Here is a 27,635-nt window from a genome sequence, read left to right as displayed (position 1 = left end):
GAACCCACTCCGCACGCGGCCCCTCCCTCCCCTACTCCCCTCATTTCTCCTACCAGCGTATCCCTTGAAAATTTAATTATTACCAGTGGAATTCCTGCACTAACTAAAGGCTTTTGCAATCAAATCAATAGTTGATGAAAGAGTGGTCTGAAAAAGCCATGTTAAATGCATTATGCTCTTCCATTTCCACATCACCCGTGTGGCTCCTTTCATGATGTTGCAATTGGAGACCCTCAAAATACATCACTTTCAGGGAGTTAAAATGTCTAAGTATTATCCAGAGGTGGCTATTATATATTTATAAGGGCTCCCCTATATGCCTCTTCTGGATTTATTAAGTGCTCTAAGGATCTGTGTGGCTTATACCAACTACTACAGACTGATCTCAGAAATCAAGGAGGAAATACCCAAATGCAGAGCTGGGCAGCAAGGAAATGTTTGTGGGCACCGTGACGGCTACAAGAAGACAGGCCAGTTGTATGTGTTATTTAGAAATAGAAATAAGTCCTCTCCCCCCACTACTTCTTGCCCTACTCATACCCCCCACCGTTCTGCGCCAATGGAAGAGCCCAAATGCTGTGCTGTCTCTCTTTGTGCTTTTCCACCTATGGAGAGTCTCCAGCACAAAATAACGTGCCTTTGGGGAAAAAGAGATGCTTCGGTGTTGTTGTGTCCTTTGCTGCTATTGGTGGAATGGGCTTTGGTGCCTTAATTAGATGAGGATTGTTGCACCAGAGACGGTTCTATAAAGAAAGCATTTTATCCAGGCCATGTGTAGTGTGTCCCGCACGACATTTGCAACATTCTCCATATATGAACATTTGGGGGGCAGGTGGCATAAGCAAATTTATAAATGGTTCCCTGGTTCTCCAACAGGGTGGTCAGGGGAATCGCAGACCCTACGATGCATGGCTATACTGTGTACATTACCAGAGGCCAGGCTGGACAGGCCGATTCAGATGAATTCTCTGGAAAACAACCAAAGTCCTCTCCTAAAGGGCTGAAAGCTGAATCCGACTATATAGGACCAGGTGTGCAAACACAGTTCAGATCCCCTAATCTAAGTGATACAGGAAGCACTCACACATTATCTGAAAAATTTAGCCTGCCACTATTTTCCTGCTAAATTGTCCAGATAATTACTCCAATTTTCCCTTTCGCTTTGACTTAGAAACCTAGTCACAGGATAATAACAGGTCATTGTACAGGGCAGAAGCTTATTTGCCTATTTATTAATAATGCTCATCTATCAACAAGCAACTCCCATGTGCCTGGCACTGCCCTCAGGAAGTTTTATTCTAATTGAAGTCAACATTTAGACTCTGGAAAGATCAGTGAACGTGAACAATGATCCATTAGCAGCTGGATTCAGCGAGAGAATATACTGTTACGGGAGCAAAGGACCCAGAACTCTAGGAGGCTTTCCTGGAGGAGGCAGGCTTGTCATAGACTCTGACCAACCCTGGATTTTGTTCACATCACAAACAGGGAATGGCGTACTGCATATCTCAGGGAACAAACTTGGTCTGCCCACAGCTGCTGATGATCTGAGCCACTAGCCACCCTAGGACAGGGCAGGGAGCCCCAGGGACAGAGGGCATCCTTCATCACCCCAGGTCACCACTCAAAGCCCTCCAGTGCAGACACTTTGCTTTCAAGCAGGTGTAAGTTGGGATTTTAATTAGGCAGAGAGAAGGATATGGGAAGAGAGATGTAAACCAACCCAGCATTCCTTAAAGAGGAGGTACAGCTTTAGCAAAGAGAAATATAACCAGACACAAAAAGCCCCAGGACACAGTGTGGGTTCGTTGATTAGCTGTCCCGGCTTTAGAATCAGAAAGTTCTGGGGTTTCCACTGTGCCCTACCAAGAGCTGGTGATTGGGTGGGTGCCCTTGGACAAATTATTTAACTCCTCTATGCTTCATTTTTCTCATCAGGAAAATAGGGATATCATAGTCCTTATCTATTAATATAATTGTTTCTATCGACCTACGTTGTAGACAATAAAGACGACGATGTGAATAAAGCACTTTGCACGGAGCCTGCCGCATGGAATGTTCAATAAAACCAGCTATGATATTAGTAATATAAGTGTTGCTATTAGTGTTGCTAAGTGATGTTTGAAGCCAAAGTTCAGCCACTTAGGGCGGATGGGGGATGAAATATGAATTTTCAGAAAATGGGAATATGCATATATTTTGTGTATTTGCTGGTGGGTACAGAAAACTAGATGAAAGAAAAAAGAAATAATTACCTCAGACGCAGAAGCTCTGGTCAACTCAGAGGAACAGGAATGTTTTAACAGCTAGGGCCAATTAGGACTCACATTTCAGATGACACATTCCAACGCTTATCTGCACAGTAGCCTCGTTTTCTGTTCTCCCTCCGTGTTTGTGCATCCACGTTTGCAAATGCATGGACAAGCAGATAGAGAGTTGAATGTAATTGCCAAAGGGACCACCCATCACTGTCACTCCACTGTCACAGAGGGACCTTCTGAGTGCCATCGTGTTAACGCGGGGAGAAGAATAACGGACCATCAATATTTGAGGACTACCCAGCAGAAGTACAAGGAATTATCTATTACCCATTGCGCAGCCAAATCCAACGAAAACTTAGTTATAGAATCTGAGATAAAGTTAAATTTCTCTGAAATAGAAGAGAATATAATTTGTAACCTAGTCGGCTGTGACATAAATACACATAATCTCTAAAAGGAGAAAATAAATGATAAATTCTCAGTACCAAGCAGGGCACCAAGTACAAAGTAAAGTGATCGATTTAGGTTGGTGATAGATAACACCCCCCTATTTGCTGTACAGATTCATCAAAAATTTCTCAGGAAGAAAAAAGGTTTGCAATTGAAAGCTGTCATTAATTGTACATTTTGCCATATTATTTAGAAATAGACATTTCAATGCCTAAAGTGAAATGTCCATATAAAATACATTTATAAAGCGTTTCATTTACAAGTTATTCTATGTCTATTTATCATTCCGAACTCCTCCATCACCCAGGGAAAACCGCAAGAGCATTTTCAACTCCACCTTGCAAAGGAGGAAACCAAATCTAAAGAAATTTAGTGACTGACCGTAGACCATGCATGTGACTTGGAAAGCACACGGCCAAGGCAAGAACCCAGGTCTCCGCACTGTTATGCACTCCCTGTCGTGTGTTCTTCTATTACACGGTAATTATTCTAGGTGCAACAGAAGTCAAGGTTAAGTGTTAGTAAGCACAGCTGTCCCTGCAGAGCAGTGAGGGATGCCAGTCCAAGCTGAGGAAATGCATCAGGCCAAGTTCAAGAGCATGAATTGCAGGCATACAATGATAGCCTGTCAAGTGGACTGGCTCCAATTAACAGTGCTTAAGGGGTGCACTAAGTATGAGCCCTGAGGATCCCTAAAGGACACAGTAAGGAGCGTGAGATTTATCCCATAGTTAATTGAGAGCCATCAAAGGGTTTTTTAACTAAGGAGTGATGTAATTAAATATGTATTCCAAAGTCTGGCAGGGTTGGAGCCTGGATTTCAGGGCGAGGATCAGCTGATGAGAGGCTGGAGGCAGAAAGACAAATGGGAGCAGGAACCTGGGAACATCTTCTATCATCGCTCGGGGTTAGCTTTGGCTTGCGTTCTTCTAGAATGTGGACACTAACTCTTCCACTAAGCTGTGAATTCTTTGCAGAAACTCATATTTTATTTGCCTTCATGTTCCTGAGCTGCAAAGTATAGGGAGTCGTGCATTGCAAAACCTGCAAAACTTCGTGCATTGCAAAACTTCCCTCCCACAGAGCCCAAGATCTCCTCCACCTCAACAAGACCAACAAGAAATGTATTACTCTGCACCCAAAGATCATTTCTCTTGCCCTCTCTGTCTCCGGGAGAATACACACCGCCATCCCTCTGGTTTTCCAAAATCCAGCGTTCATCCTAAGTACCTTCCTCGCCCTCATCCCAGCCCCCATCAAGTCATCCCTATATAATGCCCCCTTCTTTAAGATCCCTCTGTTTGCTTCACCACTTGTGGTTTGATCAGTCTCCTGAATAAATATTTATCTGCAAATATACCCCTTTTGAATCTCTCCTTAACACTCTTAGGAGAGGCATCATTATAAAGTGAAAATATGATTGGGCACTGCTTAAAAACCTTCGTTGGCCCTCTGTTGCTTAGAAAATGACCTGGAGTCCACACTTTTCATCATCACACACTTGCAAACCCTCCATCATCTGGCCTTCATCTCTGGCCAGTCAGCTCCAGTTCCCCAGTGCTCCAATCAAATGACCCACCACACGACACGCCAACTCAGCTTTCAAGCTCATGAGCCTGTGCGTGCCGCCCGTGCGCACACACACACACACACACACACACACACAGGACCTTCAAGCCTCCACCCAAGTCCAGTCACACTTATTCCCTGTCTACCTGTTTACCACTTTCTCTTGTCCCATTTATCATCTTCTCTTCTGAGAAAGCTTAACTCATATGGTCCCCACCGCTCACAGAGTCCCTGAAGCCAGTCATTCTCTCCCTTCATGAAAGCCCTCTGTCCATTGCTTACCTCTGCAAAAATTCTCAGCACACTGTATTAAAGACATTTATTTTCATGCTCCTTGAGGGCAGGGATGTTGTCTAATTCATTTATCTTTCCAACACTCAGTACTTACCACATGATAGATACTCTTAAAAAATTTATATATATTACATAGACATATTTTTTAAAAGACTAAATGATGGAATGAACAAATAGATGAATATTGACACTTTTTTTTCTTCTCTATCCTCAACTGTGTGAATTCAGTAACACTTATCTGCCTATAGAATCTGACAACAGGCATTTGAGAGATATAGTTATATATATATATAAATATCTATATTTATAAATATATAGATATTTATATTTATTTATATAGTATATATAATATATATAAATATACATTTATAAATATACATTTATAAATATATATAATTTATATATATATAGAGGGAGAGGTATGTGTGTTCTTGAATTTCACAATCAACTTCATTATGATAAGGTTATACTTTACATATAAAAGCATCTTAGCATGTGTATGTGAATATACACTTTATGGTGAGATTTGAAGATCCCATCACTGTAGTAAATAATCTCAGCATTTCTTTAAGTGAATTAAAAGAAAATTTCCTTATATTGGTTTTATTTATCTTCCCTAGGTTAAAACTTCAGCCTCTGCATCATGGAAGCAGAATATTAGAAACATCTTTGGTAACTGGTGACTAAATTAACACAAAACAGTTGGCTTACCAATCAGCATGTCCAGGTTACCAATAAAGAATTTTTTGGGAGAAAATATTAAGTCTATCACAGTGACTTTCAAAGTCTTTATTCTCCCCCTCCCCCCTTAAAGCTTCAAATTGTATATTTTTGTGAGTCACCTTGAAATAGTCTAAATAAAATGCGATTGCACTGTTTTGAATAACACAATGCCTGGCACAAAGGAGACATCTGATAAATATCTATTATCATTGACTAACTCATCCCTGCTTGATTATATAATCCCTGAGAGCAGATAGTATGTCTTATTAACGGTGCAACCCCATAGAGTCAACCACTTTGCTCAGTGTTCGCTGAATAAGTGGGTGCTCATGGGCATTTGAAATTGGGCAAGACAGACACATTCTTCAAATGGTATTTGTGTTGGTTCCACTACCTTAAGAATCGAGTTCATTGGTCTCTGTAGGTACCAGTCATTATTAAATTGAGCCCTCTACTTGACTATTAGAGGTACAAATCAAGTCCATGCGCACAAACGCTAGCTTCCATCTGGCACTAGAGACCTAAATGTGAAATCCGACGTATTGTCTAAGGAGAAGTCAGCCTCAAAATCAGGGAATAGAAACAGTGATCCATAAATGTTGTTTCTTCATCTGCAACAGCGATGAGTCACAAATAAGAAAGTAAAGAGTATTATCGCCTTTAACTATTTCAGATCACCATCTGCAAAAAGAACACAACAGAATGGAAATTGCTTTTATAAAGTATTCAATACAATTTAAACGTCTCATGATATGCAATGGGGCTTTCCGAGATGTGCCAGATGCTATTAAATACAGCATGCTCTATGGGAAAATCATGCAAAATACATTCAACCAATTGAATTATATTGCAGGGCATAAAGGGCTGAATACATAAACAAGTGCCCATTACCTTGGTCTTTGGGCATTTTTTTATTGTAGTTTTCAGATATAGGACATGAAAAATAAGAACGAATTTAATGCCTGTATTTTTCAATCACTGATACACTTCCAAAGCATCAGAGTTATAACACAGCATGTACCCATTTTGCATTAGAAAGAATAAGATTTGCTATTACATTTACAGTGTTGTTGCTTAATTCGGTAACCTTTAGAATTGTTTACCAAAGAAGCCATGATGGGAAAAAAGCACAATGGCTACAAATAAAGGGACCTCTTCATTTAAAAAAAATTGTTTTAAGATTTTATTTATTTGAGGGAGAGAGGGAGAGAGAGAGAGTGTGTGTGTGTGTGTGCACAAGCAGGGGGAGCAGCAGAGTGAGAGGGAGAAGCAGACTCCCACTGAACAGAGACCCCAATGTGGGGCTTGATCTCAGGACCCTGAGATCATGACCTGAGCCAAAGGCAGACGCCCAACCAACTGAGTTTCCCAGGCATCCTTCATTTGTTAAATACTGATTAAATTTGGAAAAGTCCTTTTAATCCCAATGCAACATTTAAAACTTGCAAAACTTTTTTATTTTTCAGGAATTTTTCTCCTTTTTAATATTATCCTCTTTAAAAAAAAAAAAAGACTTTACCAATAAGATTCTTTAAGGTATGTATAGGTAAGGCAAGTATTATTTAATAGACAAATTGTTAACACAAGGAAACCAAGGTTCCAAGGCATTGAGTGCTTTACCCAAGGGCACCAAGGAAGGAAACCCCACACCCTAGAGCTCCACATCAATCTTTCTTCCATATCCCATGTCCTTTCACACCTACCAAGCCTGCCTAGGGGAGGAGGCAGGGGCTAGACAGGATCCCCCAGGTCCCCTGGCTCTGAGAACATCTCTTTTATATGTCATTCACTTGAAAAGTAAATCTCTCGGGAGACAAACCATAAGTGACTCTTAATCTTACAAAACAAACTGAGGGTTGCTGGGGGGAGGGGGCTTGGGAGAAGGGGGGTGGGGTTATGGACATTGGGGTGGGTATGTGCTTTGGTGAGTGCTGGGAAGTGTGTAAACCTGGCGATTCACAGACCTGTACCCCTGGGGATAAAAATACATGTTTATAAAAAATAAAAAGTTAAAAAAAAAAAAAACTGTTACTCTCCTTAAACTTAAAAACAAAAACAAAAACAAAAAACTTACACTAGACTACATCACTGTGAAAAGCTACCTTAGGGTTAAGAATGTAGAACAGGAGAGTCATGTCCCAAAATGGTACAGCTGGGAGGCAAAATCCAAAATCTAGTATCCTGAACCACGACCCAAGTATGAGAACAGGAGCTGAAACAACACACCAAATTAGAGTTCAGTGCATTGTCTGTCAAGAGGACTTATTCTCAGGACTGACTGCCATGGTGCCCCCTCAACAGGGGTCTGCTCTTCAGCCTGGCCTACATTTTCCTACCTCATGGGAAAATGTTTTTGCTCAGTCCTCTGTCGATCCAACAAAACTAATTTGCTTCAAGTGGGTTTGGAAGCCAACAAACAGAGCTGTTGGTACTTTTTTTGTAGAAATGAATGGGAGATTATTTTTCAAAGTTGTAAACATTTGTGTTTAAGACCTGGCCTCGCAGACACAGAGTTGAGTAAAAGCAGTGTTTAAAATGGAACAACCCTTTGGTGACATAGCAAACACAGAGATATTGGCCAGAAAGCCTGCTCAATGGTAATTATATATTTTATTCATATACCATAAATCATCTTTCTTGTGGTTAGGAAACCACCAGAAAGAGAAGAAACACTGAGTGTGAGGCATGTGATGGCAGCAGAGGCAGCAATGTTGATGAGATGAATTTACAGGGGTGATTAGTTATAGAAACATCAGCGACAATGACAGGTTTAGAACCAGGTGGGACTGCTAGCCAATATAATGATGCCAAGGCAGTGAATTTGTTGGGGGAGGAAATAGAGTCTTCATGGGACATGAGCACCAAATTGGCACCATTGAAGTTGTGGTGTGAGACTGGAAAGTAAAAAAGGTACAGGTGCTCACCACACACTAAGAGTGTGATTCACAGCCTAGGAGGATAGGAGATAGCCTGGAAAACCTCAAGGTGAGTCAAAAAGATGGTCAAGATGGTTCAGAACTTGGACTCCAAAGTCATCTGTAAAGTAGGAATAACAGTGCCACTACCCAAGGTTGTAGTAATCATTGACTATGCTAATATATGGAAAGCACTTGAAGGAATATCTGGTGGATATTTTGTACTCAAGAAAAATATATTAGTGATAATAATTACGGCAAAAGCAGTAACATAATAATAATAAACAGATGTTCTCACTTGGGGAAGAAGAGAAAAGAAAAAGAGTAAAAGAAGAAAAAAGAAACCAAAAAGGGGAGAACCTGTAAAATGAGTTGTCATCAGAACCAAGAGCAGAGAGGACTGTAAACTGGAGAGGTTAACAATATCCGATACTAGAGCAAGGTCAGGGAAAGTCATACCCGAGAAAAGATCCAGCTAGAGAAAGTTGAGTTTATTAATGGCCTTCCAGAAGGAAGTTACCAAAGAATATTGGTGGCAAAGCCAATGTTGAAGGGATAGAACAATGAGTTACAGGATAAGAAACAGGAAGAGTTGACCATTCATTCAAGAATTTAGTGACAAAAGAGAATTAAGAGAGTTACTAAATGGATAGCAGAGTATAGGAAAGATTCAAGACTGGGAAATCTTAATATACCAGAAGACGGAGAACAGACCCTGGCAAGAAAGAAGATGAGGGAAAAAATTAAAAGTGCAGGAAACTGCTAGTGCCAAACGGATGAGGAGGCAGAAGGGATTCCACCCCACAGCTCAGGTAGAGGAGCATGGAAGAGTGAAGGGCAGTTTCTTCCCTCCACCAGGAAAGGACAGGAGAACGGACACACAAGTGCTAGGGTGGAACAGTGTGGAGAGCGCCGAATCTAAATGGGAACATTCTTCCCACTAAGTTGAGTCAAGGCCATTTTCCATGGAATCTTGAGGGGTATTGGGTTGAGAGTTTGAGCAAAAGCGTTTAACTAAGGAAAAAGAACACTCCCAGTTTCTGTATGATGTATCAAATGAACTGATGAACACATAGGAGATTCAATCGAAATATTTTTGTGACACTCTTCAGCGACTCTTGATTGCACTGAAACATGGAGTAGAGAGAAAGCCTGGAAAGCAAGGCATGGCTGAAAGTCCAGGGCACAGATGCGTGGTTTAGATGCCTGACCAAGTCACCTAGCAGAACTGTGGAGCCAGAAGAAACTTCAGGGGCCAGTAGAGCAGAGGTAGCACAGGACTGAAGGTTATGTTAAGAGTAAAATATACAAAAGCAGTATTTAGAGAATGAATGATTAGGAGAATGGTTCTGGCTGGGCAGAGAGGTAGGGGCAGGACTGCAGAACCTGAGACCCTAGAAGTCAAACTATCCATCTCTTGGCTTGGGAGATAAGCCAGAGAGTAGAGGATGCCAAGGAGTTCTCAGGGGTGTTAGGTTTCTTCCAAGGAAAACTCACTAATTCTTTTCCTATTTATGATTTTTTTTTTCTTTATCAGGTGCCATGCTAGAATTTAAATCCAGTTCTGTAGAATATCAAAGGCCAAACTTTTTATCTTTCTTTTCTTTTTTATAGTAGCCATTCTAACGGTATGAGGTGCTCTCTCATTGTGGTTTTGATTTGCATTTCCCTGGTGATTAAGGATATGAGCATCTTTTAACATACCCATTGGCCATCTATATGACTTCTTTGAAAGAATGTCTGTTTAGACCTTCTGCCCATTTTAATCATATTATTTTTGTTGTTGGTTATTGAGTTATATGCATTCGCTACATATTTTGGTTATTAACCCTTCATCAGACATATGATTTGCAAATATTTTCTACCATCCCATAAGTTGCCTTTTTATTTTGTTGATAGTTTCCTTTGCTGGGCAGAAGCTTTTTACTTTGATGTAGTCCCACATGTTGATTTTTGCCTTTGTTGCTTTTACTCTTCATGACAGATAAAAAAATCATCACCAAGACCTATGTCAAAAGGTTACTGCCTATGCTTGTTGGTTTTTTTTTTTTTCCTAAAAGTTTTATAGTTTCAGGCCTTACATAAGATTTGTTTCTTCCCTTCAGTTTTCATTCCAGGAATGAAAACTTAAAAGTATAAAGGATCAGGTCATAAAAGACAATCCCTACATTTTGTCACTTGTTTCTGTATTATTACCAGTATCGCTGTTGCTATCCCTTTATCGTCATTTTAAAGGCAATCTTTGAAGAGGAAAGAGAGATTCACAGGTCCAGAGCCTGCCTTCAACTGGTACCACAGTAAAGAGTAGGCTCATTTGTGCTGGCTGGTTTACTCTCAACAACAAAACAACTCTTGTCCAGGACTTTCTGAAATAAGAAACCAAACACACTGTTCCTAAGCTTGCCAAATTTGGGTACTTCTATGACTTTGAAATACTTGTGCTTTAGCCTGAAATGCTCTTCCTACTCTGGTCTGCTTAGAAAATTCTAACTTATCCTTCAAGTTCCAGTTTAAGAATTACTTGTTCTATGAAGCTCCTACTTGATATCTCCGAGATATCAAGTATCACAGAGACAGGGATGTTTTAAATAGTCCACAACATGTGCCCCTTCTCTTGCTAGGCCTTGTTCTCTCCTTGCATACCATCCACCATTAAAGTCAGGATAATAAAATTTAGTTTCCCTAGCAAGAATGAATGTATGTCAAAGAAGATGTCCTTTCCAGGGAGAAGAGGAAATGGAAATTCTGAACTTCCCAGCCCACTAGAAGATAGAAAGAAAAAGAAAAACTGGAGGAAGACAGGTAACAATTGGTAAGATATATATGTCATGGCTTCTCACCTATGAGGTGGGGTTGGAGGCTTAGGTTGAGAAGAAAGCTTAAAGATATGCATTTTGTGTTCTAGTTTCTATTTGAGATAAAAACAAAAGAGGAAATGCTGGGTGTGGTGGTCCAGTAGCTATGTGGGATATCTGCATTGGGTAAAAATGGTTCCGTGCTGGGGTAAAGAAAGAGAGCCTGAATTATCACTACCACATTTCCCTCTACCTCTGTGTGATAGAAGAAGCTCCCACCTGCCTTGTCAGGAAATGGAAGGTAGATAATGGTGCTTGTTAGCCAGGTGAGGAGATAGGGAAATGGTAATGTGGGAAAGTGGTGGGAAAAGTCACCACATAACAAAGGCCTGGGAGAAGTGCTTACCTCATGGAGCATCTGAAGAGCCGGGGAGCACTGAAGAGAAGTCCTGTCATTGGAGGAAGACCAGCAGGCCAAAATAACCTAGACCAGCAGACATGCTTATGAGGCACTTCTCTTCTCCACAACTACAAGACCACCAGCAAGTCAACCTCTCATCATCATATGCTCATGCCATTTTAGAATGGGTAGAAATGCAGGGAAGAAAACAAAAGGATTAAGCATATATCTGAAAGAAATTAAATTACTTGTAAGAGATTATTAATGCTAGGAGAAAGTGAGATAATTTACTTAGTTAGTAGTATTTAGCATTTAATTTATTATTTAATTTAGTAACTAAATTAACTAGCTAAACTGAGATAACTAGCTAGTTAGAGCCCAATACACACAGAGACACACAGACACAAACACAGGTTGAGTTGGATGGGGACCTTATTAGTCAGGGTTCTCCAGAGAAACAGAACCAACAAGATAGATGATAGACAGACAGATGATACATAGATGATAGATAGATAGATAGATAGATAAAAGAGGAGATTTATTGTAGGAACGGGCTTACACAATTATGGAAGTCAAGAAGTCCCACACCCTGCCGTCTGCAAGCTGGAGGACCAGAAACACTGTTGCAGTGATTCACTCCCAGGCCACAAGGCTGAGAACCAAGGACCAATAGGTAAGTCCTGTTCTGAGTCTGAAAACCTGAGAATGAGGAGCCCTGATGTACAAGGGCAGGAGAAAATGATCATCTCAGCTCAAGCAGAGAGAGTAAATTCTCCCTTCCTCTGCATTTTTGTTCTAATCTGGCCCTTAAAGGATTGGATGACACCTACCCACATTGGAGGGGACCATGTGCTTTACTCAGTTCACCAGTTCAAATGTTAATCTCAACAGAAACATCCTCACAGACACACCCAGAAATAACCTTTTACCAGTTCTGGGAATCCCAAGCCCAGTAGAATTGACACATAAAATTAACTACCACAGGGACTTACAAAAAAGACCATGATAAAACACAGAGATGCTAAGTTTCTCCTCTTGAGTTATTTGTAAATTTGTGGTCCTGCCATGGAAGGCTCACACTGTATTGTAATTATGAATCAATGTACTTCCCACATTAAACTGAGGTTTTGAGAGTTAAGGCTGTATTTTCAACTTCTAATTCTAAAACAATCTTTGGCATAAAATAGGCTCCTGATAAACACTTGCAAAATGAAGGAATAGAAAAATAAATGTTGGAGGGCTCCTGGGTGACTCACTCAGTTGGGTGTCTGACTCTTGGTTTTGGCTCAGGTCATGATCTCAAGGTTATGACAGCAAGTCCCAGGTCAGGCTCCATACTCAGCATGGAGTCTGCTTGAGATTTTCTGTCTCCCTCCTCCTCTGCCCCTCCCCCCACTCATGCTTTTTAAATAAATAGAAAGATTAATCAATCAATTAATTAATTAATTAAATCTTTACAAAAGAAAAAGAAAGGTTGGTGAGAATGACCACTGAGCATTCTCCACACACCCAACAGCAAAATAAACTCAAGAATCCTCCCCAGAAATCTACCTCTTGCTCTCAGTTTTTGATGAGCTTTATTTGTAAGTTTTCTTAGTCTCTGTTCTGCTTTATGTCTTCTTCCTTTCTTGCTCCACCAAAGCTTCAAGGAGAAAGGTAAATAAGAAAGCTGGCCTTTAGAGCTCTTTAAAAATAGTTTTTAGTATATGTACTGCTGAAGGGAGCACCTTTAAAAATATTTTGAGCAACACCTCTCCATCTCTGTAGGCTTTGGTGTTGTGGTACATGCCAGAAGAGTTTGAAACTCAATTAACTGCAAGTTATACATTCATATCTCTATTTTGATCAAGATATATATATTTATACAGAGAGATATGTAGATATACACATATACAGGTTGGAAAAAAAGATAGGGCAGGTACAAGTGAGTCTGCCTGCAACCCAATAAGCTATTTCACCAAATTTTCTCTCCAGCCTTGCTCCATAATAAAAAACAATAAGAAAGACTGCTGAGTGGTCTTTAAAATTGAATTATTCTTTGCAACCACTGATGGGAGTGCCAAGGAGGATCTTGACAAAACTCTGCTATAAGGAATCTTGTAAAATATGGCAAGGATCTCTGCAGGAATTGGAACTGGAATCAAAAGGAAGGAAAATATGACCCACATGAATCAGTCTGTTTGTTGATTGCTCAGCACCATTCCCTGTGTTTCAGAGCTGGAAGTCTAATGTCCACAATTCCAGAGTGTCTGCCTGCAGAGCTCCCAGACAGATTCTGTCCAGGAGGAGCACTCATGTGTGCTCTGGAAAGCAGAAGAGAAACCATCATCATAGTAGTGCTCCTCTGGCAGAAGAGGAGTTGCAAGGGAAGGCATTGGCAGATGTGGAGTTTATTTTGTTTTGTTTTGGTTTGGTTTGGTTTGGTTTGGTTTGGTTTTTGGTGAACTTTATGTGCTAGAGGCAGCTGCATCCAATGGTTCCTGGAGAACACTACAACCTCCCATCTCTCTAAAAGCTAAGTATTCCCTGTATTCTCTCCCTGCTTAGGTACATGAAGTCATTTCTTTGTCTTTGACCATCATGATGATCTGAGAACAGCAATATATATTTTTACACAATGGAAAAGAGAACACAGTTTCAGGAAATGCCACAGAATCATCTTTTAGGAATCTCTCTTCCCACCCACTCCCCACATCTAACCCATCTGCAAGTCTTCTGCCTCACCTTACCAGTTAGCTTGCATATCTACTTCCCAACTTCATGGTGATCACCTCTAGAGGGCCCTCTCAGCACTGGGCTCTCCAGTGGGCTGGTACCTCCCAGCCCCACCCGAGCCATCATCAAGCACACTGTCAAGGTTCTCCTTCATCTCTTACATTGCTCCCATAGTCAAAAATCTTCTGGGGCTGCTTCACACCATGGGCATTCCCCCCTCAGTTTCTTTGTTCATGCTTCCTCCCCCAGAACATCCTCGTCTGCCTGTCCACAGACACCATGTCTGTCCAAAACAGGTCAAGTGTCACCTCCATAATGCCTCTCTACCCACACATTTATTAATACCCTGCCCTTCTGAACTGAAATAATTCATCATGAATATCTGCCTGCAAAAAGCCCAGCCCAAATTGTTGACCCACAGACTTGAGAGCTAAAAAACAGTAGCTACTGTCTTAAACTACTACATCTTGGAATGGTTTGTCTGTAAACACTAATGAATAAACACTGTTCCCAAACTTGTCTGCCTACAGCATCATCTCCATAGGACAACGAGCAATCTTTTTAAACTGAATCAAATCATACCTTGCCCCTCCTGGCTTTCCCTACATCACCAACCCCTGCACTCCATTGGGTCAGGCCAGGCTTTTGCTATTCCCTGAACAAGCCCACTTGTTTCCACCTTAAGATGCTTGCAGTTCCTTCCATCTGGGAAACTCTTTTCTTAGAGCCACACATGATTTCCTCTCTTGCTGCATGTAGATTCTCCACTTCCAAGAAGCCTTCTTGGATAACGGTCTCTAAAGTACCATCTCCCTCAGTCCCTGCTTCCTTACCTTGCTTTATTTTTCTACACTTGTTTGATGCCTCTATTACATATGCATTTGGTCATTGGTTTATTTCCCATAATGCTAGAAGAGAAACCTGAGAACAAGGACCCCAGTGCCACACTGACCATTGTATGTGTAATGCTAAAAACCAAGCCCAAACATGCAGCAATGGCTCGGGAAAGAGCTGAGAACTGAAAACATGAATGATTTGATTTTAACCCCCCAGGGATGTTTGGGATATACCAAATCCTGTGTTTTAGAACTCCAGGTAGGCCTGTGTGACTAGGAAAGTTTTCTGTATCTAAAAGCATGTTACCAGTAATGAATGAACAAAATCAAATTTAAAAGTCGTTTTTCTTTTCTATGGTATTATAGTCATTTTAATGTGACACTGACATAGTTCTTCTTAAGTTGTTTCCTTTTTATAACACAATTTGCATAATTTAAGGACAACTCTAGAAGACTTGCACAACTGAAGGCAATACTAGAAAATGTACTTCAAGAGTCTTATGATTTGCAGTCCTCATCAGCTCTACATAATGTTGATGACATGTCTTATGGTAAAGGAATGAGATGGAACGTGGACACCATATGCAGTCCACTCTGGGAAGAGGAATGGCAACAAAGGTTTAAATGTCCAGACACAGAAGAAAGTACTAGCTGTCTTCTTTACTGCCATCAACAAGAGCTGGCTGCCCCGAGGTTCCGTAATACTCAGGAAACAAACAGAATTAAAAGGTAGCCCAGCCTTTTTCTAGGTATATCTTATTTAAACTAACCATTTAAAGATTTTAAATCCTTTATTATGGCTTTTTTTAGAACCAAAATATGCAAATTTTCATCTTTCTGAAACAAAAACTGCCTACCTAAATGAGGCTGAAATGAGTTTAGCTCAAGTAAAACAATCAAATTTAATCCCAAACAACAAATAAATGACAACAAAAGTGGGGCTTGGGGAACAGAGCTGTTTAGAAATTTGTTTCATTTCTCTACTAACTGTGAACTAAGCCCAGTCCTAACAGCATGCTCCACAGACAAATCATGTCATTGTTTATGGTCTTTTCTCAACATTGAATGAATAAATTGAAAAACAAGAATAGAAAATTTATATTAAATAAAAATATAGTTAACCACAGTCAAATGTTCCCTACTTAAAAGTAGAACTCACTTATGTTGTAATAAAAGAACAATAATTTATCTTAACATTAAGAAAACATCATTTATAGAATTATAAAGTATCATTTAATTGTTCCATATGTGTAATAACAACATTTTTAAAATTATATGATGAAAGATTATTTCTAAATCTTTCCATTCATACAGATCCCTCCATTCATACTAAGATGTTCAGCCTGTACAGGAAAGACACTGCTCTGCAGACGTACTCAGGTCGAGGTGAAGCTGGAAGGGGCAAGCATATATAGCTTTATACACACTTCCCTCTTTATACACACTTCCCTTTCCTTTCTCTGTGAGTCAAGATCATAGTAAAGTAATATTTGATTTATTGTTGGGTATTAAAATGGTCTGGATTTAACAAAAAGATTTGGTCCAACACCACAAAGAGCAGCCAGATCTTAAGATAAAGAAGCCCCAGGGGCATGGAAGGATCTAGGCTTAGTGGATAGAAAGGCTCCACAATCTTAGGGACCCTCTTTTAAAAAAAAAAGAATACACAATAAAAAATACAGAATTGCTATGGAAGCTTATGTAATATATAGTTGAGAAAAGAAATCTCAACAGATTTATAATTTAAAATGACAAATATCAGAAGATAAAAATCCAACAAAACCATACTTTTTTGAATAACTAACATAGCTCTATAATACTTTTTTATTCCTTTTTGTGGGGGAGGGCTGGATGTTCCTTGAGTACCTCTTCATAAAACAAGAAGGTTATATATATATATATATATATATATATATATATATATATATATATAAATACATACACACATACACACACACACTAGAGTTTTATATATATGTATTAGAGAATGTGTGTGTGTGTATTCTACACAGAGATAGATAGTTCAGTCTTTACTCTGCACAGTTGATAGAACTTTAACAGATATATTCCTGACAAGAGAGAACATCCATCTGACTAGGTGTTAATAAGAACCAAGTCTTCAACTTACAATGTCATACATCTGATGAAATTTCCACAAGCTGGCCCCTGACTCTGTACATTTCAAATCTGCTTCTCTTCCACCAGCCATACCTTCTGGGAATAGAGACGGAGAACACACTCCTATGGCAGGATAGTGTCCCACCCAGTATGTCTGGGCCATGGTTCTAGGGGACCTGGTACAGTGAGTGGCACAGGTATTTGAGGGAGCCATTCCGGTACCCAGAGAGCTAGCAGTACTTGATGATATATAGAAGTGACTGCAAACCATAGATGTGAAACCCACAAAACCCATGGTAAATGTACTTCTATGTCCTTTCCTACAAGTTATCTCAGAATTGCCCAGGGTTTTATAACAATTTTATTCATAATTGCCCAAACTTGGAAGCAATCAACATGCCCTCAATTGGTGACTAGATAAACTATGGCCTCTCCAGATGTTAGAATATTACTCGATTTGAAAAAGAAATGAGCTATCAAGCCATGAAAGACATAGAGAAACACTTTTAAATGCATATTATTAAGTGAAAGAAGCCAATCTGAAAAGACTACATACTGTGTAACACCAACCAAATGACATTCTGGGAAAGGCAAAACTATGGCAAAAGTAAAAATGTCTGTGGTTGCCAGATATTAGGAGAAGGGAAGGAAGAATAGGTAGAACATAGAGAATTGTTAGGGCAGAATTATTCTGCATGATACTACAATGATGGATACATGTCCTTATCCATTTGTCCAAACCCATAGAATGTACAACACCAAAAGTGAACTCCAACAGAAACTATGGTCTTTGGGTAATTATGACGTGTTCATATTATGATCATAAGATCACTGATTATAACAAGTGTCTCACTTGTGAGGGAGAGGTGGGAGGCTGTGCACATGTAAGGGCAGTGGGTATACAAGAAATCTCTGTACTTGTGGCTCAATTTTACAGTGAACCTAAAACTTAAGTTTATTTTTAAAAAATTGTTCAGGGCCCTACCAGTGCTACCCAAGATGAGGGAAAGCATAACAGAAGAGAAGTTGGAGAACAAAAAGATAGTGATCTTAATCTGACTGGGGTTATACATGGTATTTCTGCAAATTTTACAAAAATATGTCCAAGGACTATAGGTCAGGTAACCTCTCCCAAAGCCTTAGAATAGTTTCTTACAAGGGAGTGGCCTGACAGATAAGCTTGAGTAGTTTTGCAGTAAATCTACTGCATTTAGGAGACGAAGATTAGGGAAGAAATTCCAGACCTGAGACAGATGAATGCCTCAGGATACAAGTGGCAAAGGGAGTCAGTCCAGCAGCCTCTCCTTCTGCCATTAGTATCGCCCGCCTCGTGCAGGTTGCCCAAAGCATGGAACTGTGTCAGGGACAAAGAGCATCTAGCTGGAGACTCTGGAAATTAAGCAAAGGGGAAAAAAATGTTAAATTGTATTATATTTGCATTTTTGTAGATAAAAATGGTCAAATATCAGCAGTTTCATATGGATTAACACAATAATAATTATTCAAATTTAATGAATACTTACCATGTGTTAGGCTATTAACACATCCTAGGCATTGTTATGGGTTGACTTAGAATCTTCCCAAAAGATATTTTGGCCTCTGAACCCTCAGTGTCTCAGATTATGACCTGATTTGGAGATAGAGTTTTCACAGGGGTAGTCAAGCTAAGATGGGGTCATCAGCGTGAGTCCTAATCCAGTATGAATGGTGTCCTTCTAAAAGGGAAAATCTGGACACAGAGAAACAGGTGCACAGAAAGAAGATGGTACAAAGAGACAGGGAGAACCCGTCTATAAGCCAAGACTATCAGAAGCTGAGAGAGAAGCTTAGAGCTGGTTCTCTCCATATCCCTCAGAAGTGGCCAACCCTGCTGACATTTTGATTTCAGACTTCCAGTCACTAGAACTGGGAGAAAACAATTTCTGCTGTCTTAGCTGCTTGGTTTGTGGCAGCTCTAGGAAATCAGTGCATGTGACGCCTTAAATCTTCACCATGCTCCCATAAGGTGAGTGGTTTTCTGTTCCAACTATCTCACAAAACTGAGGTGCATAGAAGCTATGAATAGCATCCAAGGTCACAGAAACAGCAGGGAATGAAATTGGGCCTTGAACGCCACCTTCTGACTCCACGCCAATCCTCATAATCACCATGTAGAGCTACCTCTGGATCCAATAATACCCATTTTAAATTACCAACACCCACAGGTTATAGAAGGAATGTCTTAAAGTCCTTGTTCTCTGAAGTACTATTTTTCAGAACAGGACAGGAAGTTGTCCTCGCCTGAGGATAGTTAATACCATAAAAAAAGAGTATTTAAAATAAATGCAGAGGGGTACCTGGGTGGCTCAGTGGGTTAAAGCCTCTGCCTTCAGCTCAGGTCATGATCCCAGGGTCCTGGGATTGAGCCCCGCATCAGGCTCTCTGCTTGGCGGGGAGCCTGTTTCCCCCTCTCTCTCTGCCTGCCTCTCTGCCTACTTGTAATCTCTGTCTGTCAGATAAATAAATAAAATCTTTAAAAAGAAATAAATAAAATAAAATAAATGCAGAGACCAAAACTCAGTCATAAATAACAATGAAGGGGATAGCTTTGAAGACTTCACTTTAAAGACTTCATAACTTTGAAGCATGCATGAATTCTTAGATAAACAGAAAATGAACATTTGAACAGCCTAATTGTACTAAATTTCTGTTAAAATTATCTGATACCCTTTATTTCACGTTTGATTTTCAAAGCATGACGATGAAGAAGGTCACTGGAGATTCAGAACTTTTTTGTTGGGAGGATCTTTCTAGTCTTCATTCTTACTGGGTTTTTCTTCTTTGGCTCTTACATAGGTTAACTCTTCCAGAATCTCCTTTGTATGTGGCTTTGGGTGATCTTTGAACTGTTTTCCAACATCACTTTCATACTTCATGAAATTATGGCTTTTTTGCAGGAATTGCAGTTTCATTTTGTAGTTAAAATACATTGTTCTGCCAAATGCGTATAAGTTGCTACCATCAGAGAGATTATGGACCAGAAAAATATTGAGGCTTCCAAGTACCCGGATGAAATAAATAGTTGCAGATAGGTGTTCTATTATGTGCGAAAGGATGTGAAATGTGGACTGATACCATGTAATATGAGAAAATATGGTTTTCCAGATAACTACTTAGTGTCAGGGGCTTTGAGAGTCTCCCCATGTCTTTGACTGGAATGTATTTTCCCAAACTGTTCCAGGGAATCGCAACTTCCAGAATGCTACTAGTCGATATATATATGGAGGAGTGGAAGGCACGTTAGAGAGGAAGGAGAAGTTATGGTTAAGCACATTTGGGAAACCCTGAGTTAAATAAATTTGAACTTTCCAAGATTTCTCTGTGACTATACAAGTACCAATAATGTACATTTTGAATCCCTTAGGAGCTAGACACAATAGGGACTGGTTTCCAAACATTGTTTGTTTGATGATAAAGCTATGTTTTCCAACATTTAATGGGATCAGTGTTCAGAAGAGCACATATTGGGACACGTGGACAGAAAAACATTTCTGTACCTCTGATACAAGATATACTTTAGTTAACTGAAAGTGAGTGACCATAAATTCTGACTCTTGGACACCTGAATTAGTAGGACTTAGCACTTAGCACTATGAAATAACAATGGCCAGACCTGTTTCAAATAGTTTGGAAGTTAGTCCCATGGAGTATTATAGGAAAAGCACCAGACTACAAGGAGAATTTACACTGGTCCTCATCCTTTGGGGGGTCTTAGTTCCATTTCCAATGGGGTAGGATGGAATCAGACAGAACCAGAGGTAATAGAAACAAAAGCCTCAGCACAGAATAAGGTGCTAAAGACAGAAAGGGAAGGACCCAGTTATCTCTTTGGGATGCCTAGGTGACTCAACTGTTAAGTGTCCAACTCTTGATTTCAGTCAGATCATGATCTCAGGGTTGTGAGATGGACCCCCCCCCCGCCCCCCATATCAGGCTTTATTTCTGGCATGGAACCTGCTCAAGTTTCTCTTTTCCCCTCTCCTTTTGCCCCTCCCCCTCCTCTCTCTCTAAAAAAGTCTCTCAGAAATTGAAGAACTGAACACAGCTTTCTGCCCTCCTGCAATGCCCTTTATAACAAGCACAGGGATAACCAATAGGCAGTCTTCTTTGCCAAGGAATTAAACTATTTCAAGGTCTTGTGGTTTTAAAAAACCACATCTCAAAAAAAAAAAAAAAAAAAAAAAAAAAAACCACAATCCTAAAAGATTATTGAGCCTTGGGCCAGGGGACAAGTAGAACTGGAGAAGGGAGAAGAACACTAGGAATGGTAGAGGTTATCAAGTCCATGACAGATGACCAAAGCAAATAAGAAAATAATGCTGGGTAAGATGTTCACATCTATGGGAACCACCAGCACTCTAAAAATTATGCAAATGATTCATGATTTACTTACTCATACCACAGTTAGCAAAACTTCCAGGTTAGTATCACATTACTAAAAAGGCATTAACTTTAGTACTTCCTATCTTTTTTTACCTGATATTTATTTATCCTTTCTACCCTGCTAACATTCCCAAGTAGTTAAGTTGTCTTATGTTATTAAACCATGTAGAAAAATTCAAGGTAAAAAGAAAAAAAAATCAAAACCAATTAAAAGGCAAACATCTGAGTTTAATTAGTTGCTTCAACTGTACATTCCAACTGGCTTTCTGTGAGCTAATAAGAGTTCCCTAGTAGAAGGAAGTATCCAAGTTCACTGAAAAGAGATTAATTGATCTTCCAGGGATGGTATGGCATGCTTATATAAAAAGCTGTAAAGTCTTCACCTGTAATGTTGGTTCCTACCCCATACCATTCCTCACCACCTCAGCCCGAACTCTGCATGAAGTCTTCTCAGAGGGGTTGCTGTGGCCTGATGTTCGCTTAATCCATCCCACAGAATCATCAAAAATCAGCTACAAGTTAAAGAACCTGTCAGCTTCCTTTGCCATCTCTCTGGAAGGCAAAACTTCGGAATTGGGGTGCCAATTCTTTATGTGGAGATTTGGGTCTGGTTATTAAGCCGGGACAGCATCTGGGGATGAAAAGTAAAGGGATAAATCTTCATGATGGATCTGGTCCAGGTTATGAAGGTGACTGAGGTTTCTATGTCACCTGGGGAGATTCACTATGCAAGGAAAGCAGGCTTGGGTTTAGGCTTGATATCTTCCTTGTGCTGTATCTCTCAGGCTCTTAATGCTGTTAGGTTATAAGATACATACAGTTGGGGCGCCTGGGTGGCTCAGTGGGTTAAGCCGCTGCCTTTGGCTCAGGTCATGATCTCAGGGTCCTGGGATCGAGTCCCGCGTCGGGCTCTCTGCTCAGCAGGGAGCCTGCTTCCTCCTCTCTCTCTCTCTGCCTGCCTCTCTGCCTACTTGTGACCTCTCTCTGTCAAATAAATAAATAAAATCTTTAAAAAAAAAAAAGATACATACAGTTGTACATGCAGGATGTATAAAGTCACAGAAATTCTCATCAGATGAAGGCTTCTTAAATAACACCACAGAAAAAGCTGTAAGAAAACCTTCAAACATCAACACCATCATAACACTTAGAACTCTACAGTTTTCTTCCATTAACTGAAACCGTCCAGGATGATTATCATCTCATAACCTCAACAGGAAACATTTGGAATACTAATATAGTAAAATGCGTATAGGTTGAGCTTGTTTCTTTATTTTTTCTCAACATCTACTCAATGTATGGAAAGATTTGAGAGACTCTAGAAGAATGAATAGGCAAAATTTTTCTTGGACTGTACCATAGCACTCAAATCAAAACTCAGCTGACCTTTTGGAAAATTCTGAATTGTTTTTAGAGCTGACATCCATGACCAGGGTCTCAGTATCAGTAAGTCTGATTCTTTCATACAGATTGACTAAAAAGAGAAGCCAGCTTCTCATGTTTAGGGAATGCCTGCCCAGAACCACACCTACTGTTGTCCTAGGACAGCCTAGGACTTTCTAGAACTAGAAAGTCTAGAAAATCTTTATCCGCTACATGTCAATAATACCGAGAATTCTTCACCTCGGTATTATTGACATGTAGTGGATAAACTCTTTGGCATGGGGAGTTGTGGGGGGCAGAGAGGAGGCTGTCCCCTGCACTATGGCATGTTTAGTAGCCTACTGGATGCCCACTAGATGTCAGTAGTACCTCTGCTCAGGTGACAAGCAAAATGTCAACTGTCCCTGGGGGTAGGGAGGGGAATAACCAGGGTTGAGAACCACTGAACTAGATGTTGGGCCAAAGCCTTTCACAAGAACTGGAATTTAAATTTGCCAAGTGCCCAGATTTTGGGTTGCAACTCCCACATTTCTATGTCAAGAAAGAAAAGAAAGAATTCGAGAATGAAACTTTTTAAGGTTAAGTCTTACTGGTTGGCTACCTCAATTTTAAAATCCCAACATGGGCCCAGGAAAATTTCCAATTTCTGATGACCCTAAATTCTGATAAGCCCACCATGATATTAGCTGCCATAGGAAGACCCAAGAACACAAAATCACTCTTTAATATGACAAGAGCTTCCTTCCTGATTATAATTTAACCCCAAATGATTGTTTGTTCATTTAGAATTGCCCAATTAGACAAAGGCCAGCACAACCCTGGAAACATCTTGACCAACCACAGTAATTTTAGTTTTCATATAGCTAATAATGTTCCTTTCTGATAATAATCAGGCAATGAGTTCATCAGTGTTTTATGGCCATTCCAACAAGTGATACAGATAACAAGATTATGTCATCAAAATAAAAGTGGATGTGTATCTTCTCAGTTCCCATGACAGTCTGAGAAGCATCCAAATTATCTAATTTCTGCCTCATTACTTAAATACATGTTCAACAGCAGAGTGGCCTTGTTTTATATCACTTAAATTGGATTTTGAGTTGACAAAAAACATGTCTTTCTCACTTAGATTTTTACAATAGTATTTATTATGAATTAGGCTTTGAGAAACACTCATGGCCTGAGATATGTCGTAAGATTTTATAGACTGGCCTATAAAAAAAATTCCTGTCTTTGTATGAAAGACTAATGAAAGAACAAGAAGTCTTAAGAATACTTTCTATTTTTCTTATATTACTTTATCAGCGGCCTGAAGGGGAGTATAGCAGTGATCGGTACTAAACTCATTTTGCATAAACTCTAAACCATTTTAGGATTACATTAAACACAGGGCTACAAATTACATAAATGTCCCACAGAGTGCTAACTCTGTCATTTGTGAGCAATTGAGATGCCCCCTTTTTGAGGAATAATACCTGAAGAGCTAATTTAACAAAGATTGAGGCCCATTCCTCAGGAGAATTTCTAAACTCTGTGGGACAGAAAAAAATAAGCTCCTGAGACACTCTTGAAGTGAACAAAGGGCTTTTAATAGGCCTTTGGTTTAATGCATTACAAATAAGAGACCAGAAATATGTGTTAATACCAGAAAGAAGTCCAGTGTAATTGTCACCTGATCATCAAAAAGATCTGTGCTCCTACAATTACAGAATCCATTGCTTGGGTGGCAATGTCCCCATATCTACACTTGGTATCGTTTCTGATAAGCAAACCCAAAGACTCCCTCCAAAATCTATTATAACAACATTTTTGGAAAGGACGAGTTGCTTATTAAAACATTTGAACTTAATAAAGTTTACGTATGACTCATCTGTGTTCCATTTGCAGTATTATCTCAATAACGCAGTCAGACAGCATGGTTTACTGGCAGGCCTTCTGCAGGAAAGAGATAGCCAGCCCCATCCTCTGCCCAGAAATGGGGGCTTCTAGGCCAGGGGTTCCCAAGCGAGGTCTGAAGACTCACTATATGGAAATTACCTGAGCACCTACCAAAAATGCAGGTTCTAATCACCTACCCCAGATGGCGTGAATCCAAGTCTTGGGGAGAAGAGTCCCTGGAATCTGTGTTTTAACAAGCATCCAAAGGGGACTCTCCAGCACAATGGAGTCTGACCTCAAAAGACTGATACATGAATCTTGATCTGTGTTTTCGCTTCCGTATGTCCAGAGATTGTCTGCTTTAGGATTGTATTTGGTCAGTCACGGGGACCACACGTTGAGGGCTAGATGCAGTGTAAGAGGGGGTGCCAACTTTCAAACCCAGATGCCCACAGTCCCTTCCCAGTTTCCACTCTCCACCACCACCACCCTTACTTGAGACAGTATTTCTCATTAAATCCATACACACATATGCAGACACACACTTATAAAAGATTATGCAAATAATTACCGGACTCTCTTCTCTGGATGAACCTGGGCTGTGACGTTTTTTTTTTTTTTTTTTAAGATTTTATTTATTTATTTGACAGACAGAGATCACAAGTAGGCAGAGAGGCAGGCAGAGAGAGAGAGAAGGAAGCAGGCTTCCCGCTGAGCAGAGAGCCCGATGTGGAGCTCGATCCCAGGACCCTGAGATCATGACCTGAGCCGAAGGCAGAGGCTTTAACCCACTGAGCCACCCAGGCGCCCCTGAGCTGTGACTTTTCTAAAGTTGTTAGCTTGCCCCAAGAGTAAGTATTGCATTTACCAGAGAAAAATAGGAGCCTTGCCTCTTCTTCTCTCCCCTTCCAACTGCAATGATTATTTTGTTTTTAAGAGACTCTCCATTCCTCCATGAAAGTCTTACAAAAACTACTTACCATATGTACTTGACATTAGCAACACTCTTAACCATCAGTTTATATATTCGGATAAATAAATAGCACCTACTCTTTTCTCTTTCTCACTAGCCATCCTACAATCTAGCTATTGTTATCAAATAGTGGAATCTAGAACAAAAAAATAGAAGCCTTTGTGAAAAGAAAATGTACAAAAGGAAGGAAAAGTGTTTGACATCTCCTTCTCACTAACCCTTTACATTATGTCATAGGACACAGGTCATTTGACCAAAAAAGAGACAGTATCCTCCAGTCAGTTAGCAAATTATTAGGTGTCTACTTTATATCACACATATTAAATATAACCTCTGACTCCCAGGGACTCCCAACTAAGCTTGTGTGGTTGTAGAAATCATAGTCTTTCATAGCTTATGAAGTTCAAAACGAGGACTCACTACATTCTACAGCTTATAAGAACACTTTGGAGCTCTGTGTCTCGATATAGGGCACAGCACATGGCAAGGGCCAGTCCATCCCTAGGAGGCTCCTATTGTGCCTAGCAGTGCCAGCAACCACTGCGGCCCAAGGAGTGACATCAGATGCTCATCTTGGGAAATTCTGTTGGAAAAGAGGGATTGAATGGTCAAGTTCATTTGAAAAACACACTAAATACACGCCCACATTGAGTTTGCCAGGACTGCCACAACAAAGTGCTACAGGCTGGGCGGCTTCGACAACAGAAATTCCTTTTCTCACAACTGGAGAGACTAGAAGTTCAAGGTCAAGGTGTAGGCAGGGTTGGTGTCTTCTGAGGCCTCTCTCCTTGGTTTGTAGGCCATATTCCCCCCATGTCTTCACATGGTCTTTCCTCTGTGCGTGTCTGTGTCTTAATCTCTTCTTCTTATAAAGATACCAGTCATTTGGGATTAGGGCCTTCCATCTGACCCTAATTGTGTCTTTAAAGACCCTATACAATGAATTCTGGAACACTGAAAATAAACAAAATAAAATGGAAAAAAAAGTAAAGACCCTATCTCTAAGTGCAGTCACATTCAGTAGTGGGTTAGGACTTTAACATATGATTGGGGGGTATGTAGTTTCATAAAAACTACTTTGGGGCACATTCACAAGTATATTATACTATCAAGGATCTGAAAACTCATAGAGTAAGAAAAATGCTAACCTTATTTGAGATGGCATTCTTCCAATGTCCCGGACCTTAAAATATTTTCTATATCACATCTCTTCATATGTCCCAAAGCTCCACAGTGTACATCTCTGGGCAGCTCTATGAGGACTTGGGCTTACCCAGAGTCCGTGCTGACTGCGGAGAATCCTACCCCAGCACACCTGGGGTCTGGTCTGAACAGAAACTTTGAGTCTCCATACCACAGAGAGCTTGTGCCAGATATGAAAAGACTCAGGTGAATATCAGATATGTTTCTGAGGCATTCCAAGTCCAGCTGGATAGTAGAAGTAGGAGAGGAAGTAAGGTGGTGATAATAACAGTATATAACAGAATAGAATAGGAAACGCATGAATACTGTGGACATCCTTATTGCAGGAGTTGGGTAGATGAATCTGGTGTGACCCCAGGGTCCACAGAACATTGCACAGAGCAAATGGGGCTTGCACTGAGCTGGACCAATCAGTGGGGCATCAACATCAAAGTGGGAATGTATTCCAGGATCCATGAACTGGAACACAAGTGATGTCATAAAAAAGGGAAAAGCAAATTTGTATAGTGAGCATTTGAAATTATGGGATCATGGGATCATGGTAATTGTCCCAATAAAATTAGTAAAGCCAGAACAGAAGAATTAAGTACATTCTTGGTTTTGTTTTAATGAACTTTAGAAAAAGCAATACATTTGCAGTGAATCCTATTGTTTTGTCCATCAGCATCCATTCCCTATTCTTATCATAAAGTAGTACCCA

The 27,635-nt window shown here is 40.1% G+C and overlaps 1 protein-coding gene across 1 annotated transcript in view; it reads right to left on the bottom strand.

The window, feature by feature from the left end:
* Positions 1-4,998: 4,998 nt before the first annotated feature.
* LOC309864230 (uncharacterized protein) overlaps positions 4,999-27,635 on the bottom strand; it is a 197,199-nt gene continuing 174,562 nt past the window's right edge. Inside the window, exons 4-7 of the mRNA XM_082729586.1 lie at positions 18,321-18,465; positions 13,574-13,710; positions 11,414-11,636; positions 4,999-5,978 (exon numbers count right to left, since the gene is read on the bottom strand). Coding sequence (XP_082585712.1) covers positions 13,599-13,710; positions 18,321-18,465 — 257 coding nt within the window. The 3' untranslated portion in view covers positions 4,999-5,978; positions 11,414-11,636; positions 13,574-13,598. The remainder of the gene's footprint in view (positions 5,979-11,413; positions 11,637-13,573; positions 13,711-18,320; positions 18,466-27,635) is intronic.

Source organism: Mustela nivalis (assembly GCF_964662115.1).
Source record: "Mustela nivalis genome assembly, chromosome: 5".
NCBI classification, from domain to species: domain Eukaryota; kingdom Metazoa; phylum Chordata; class Mammalia; order Carnivora; family Mustelidae; genus Mustela; species Mustela nivalis.
The sequence above is the reverse complement of the archived record's forward strand: the minus strand, read 5'-3'. Positions and strand labels throughout refer to the sequence as shown.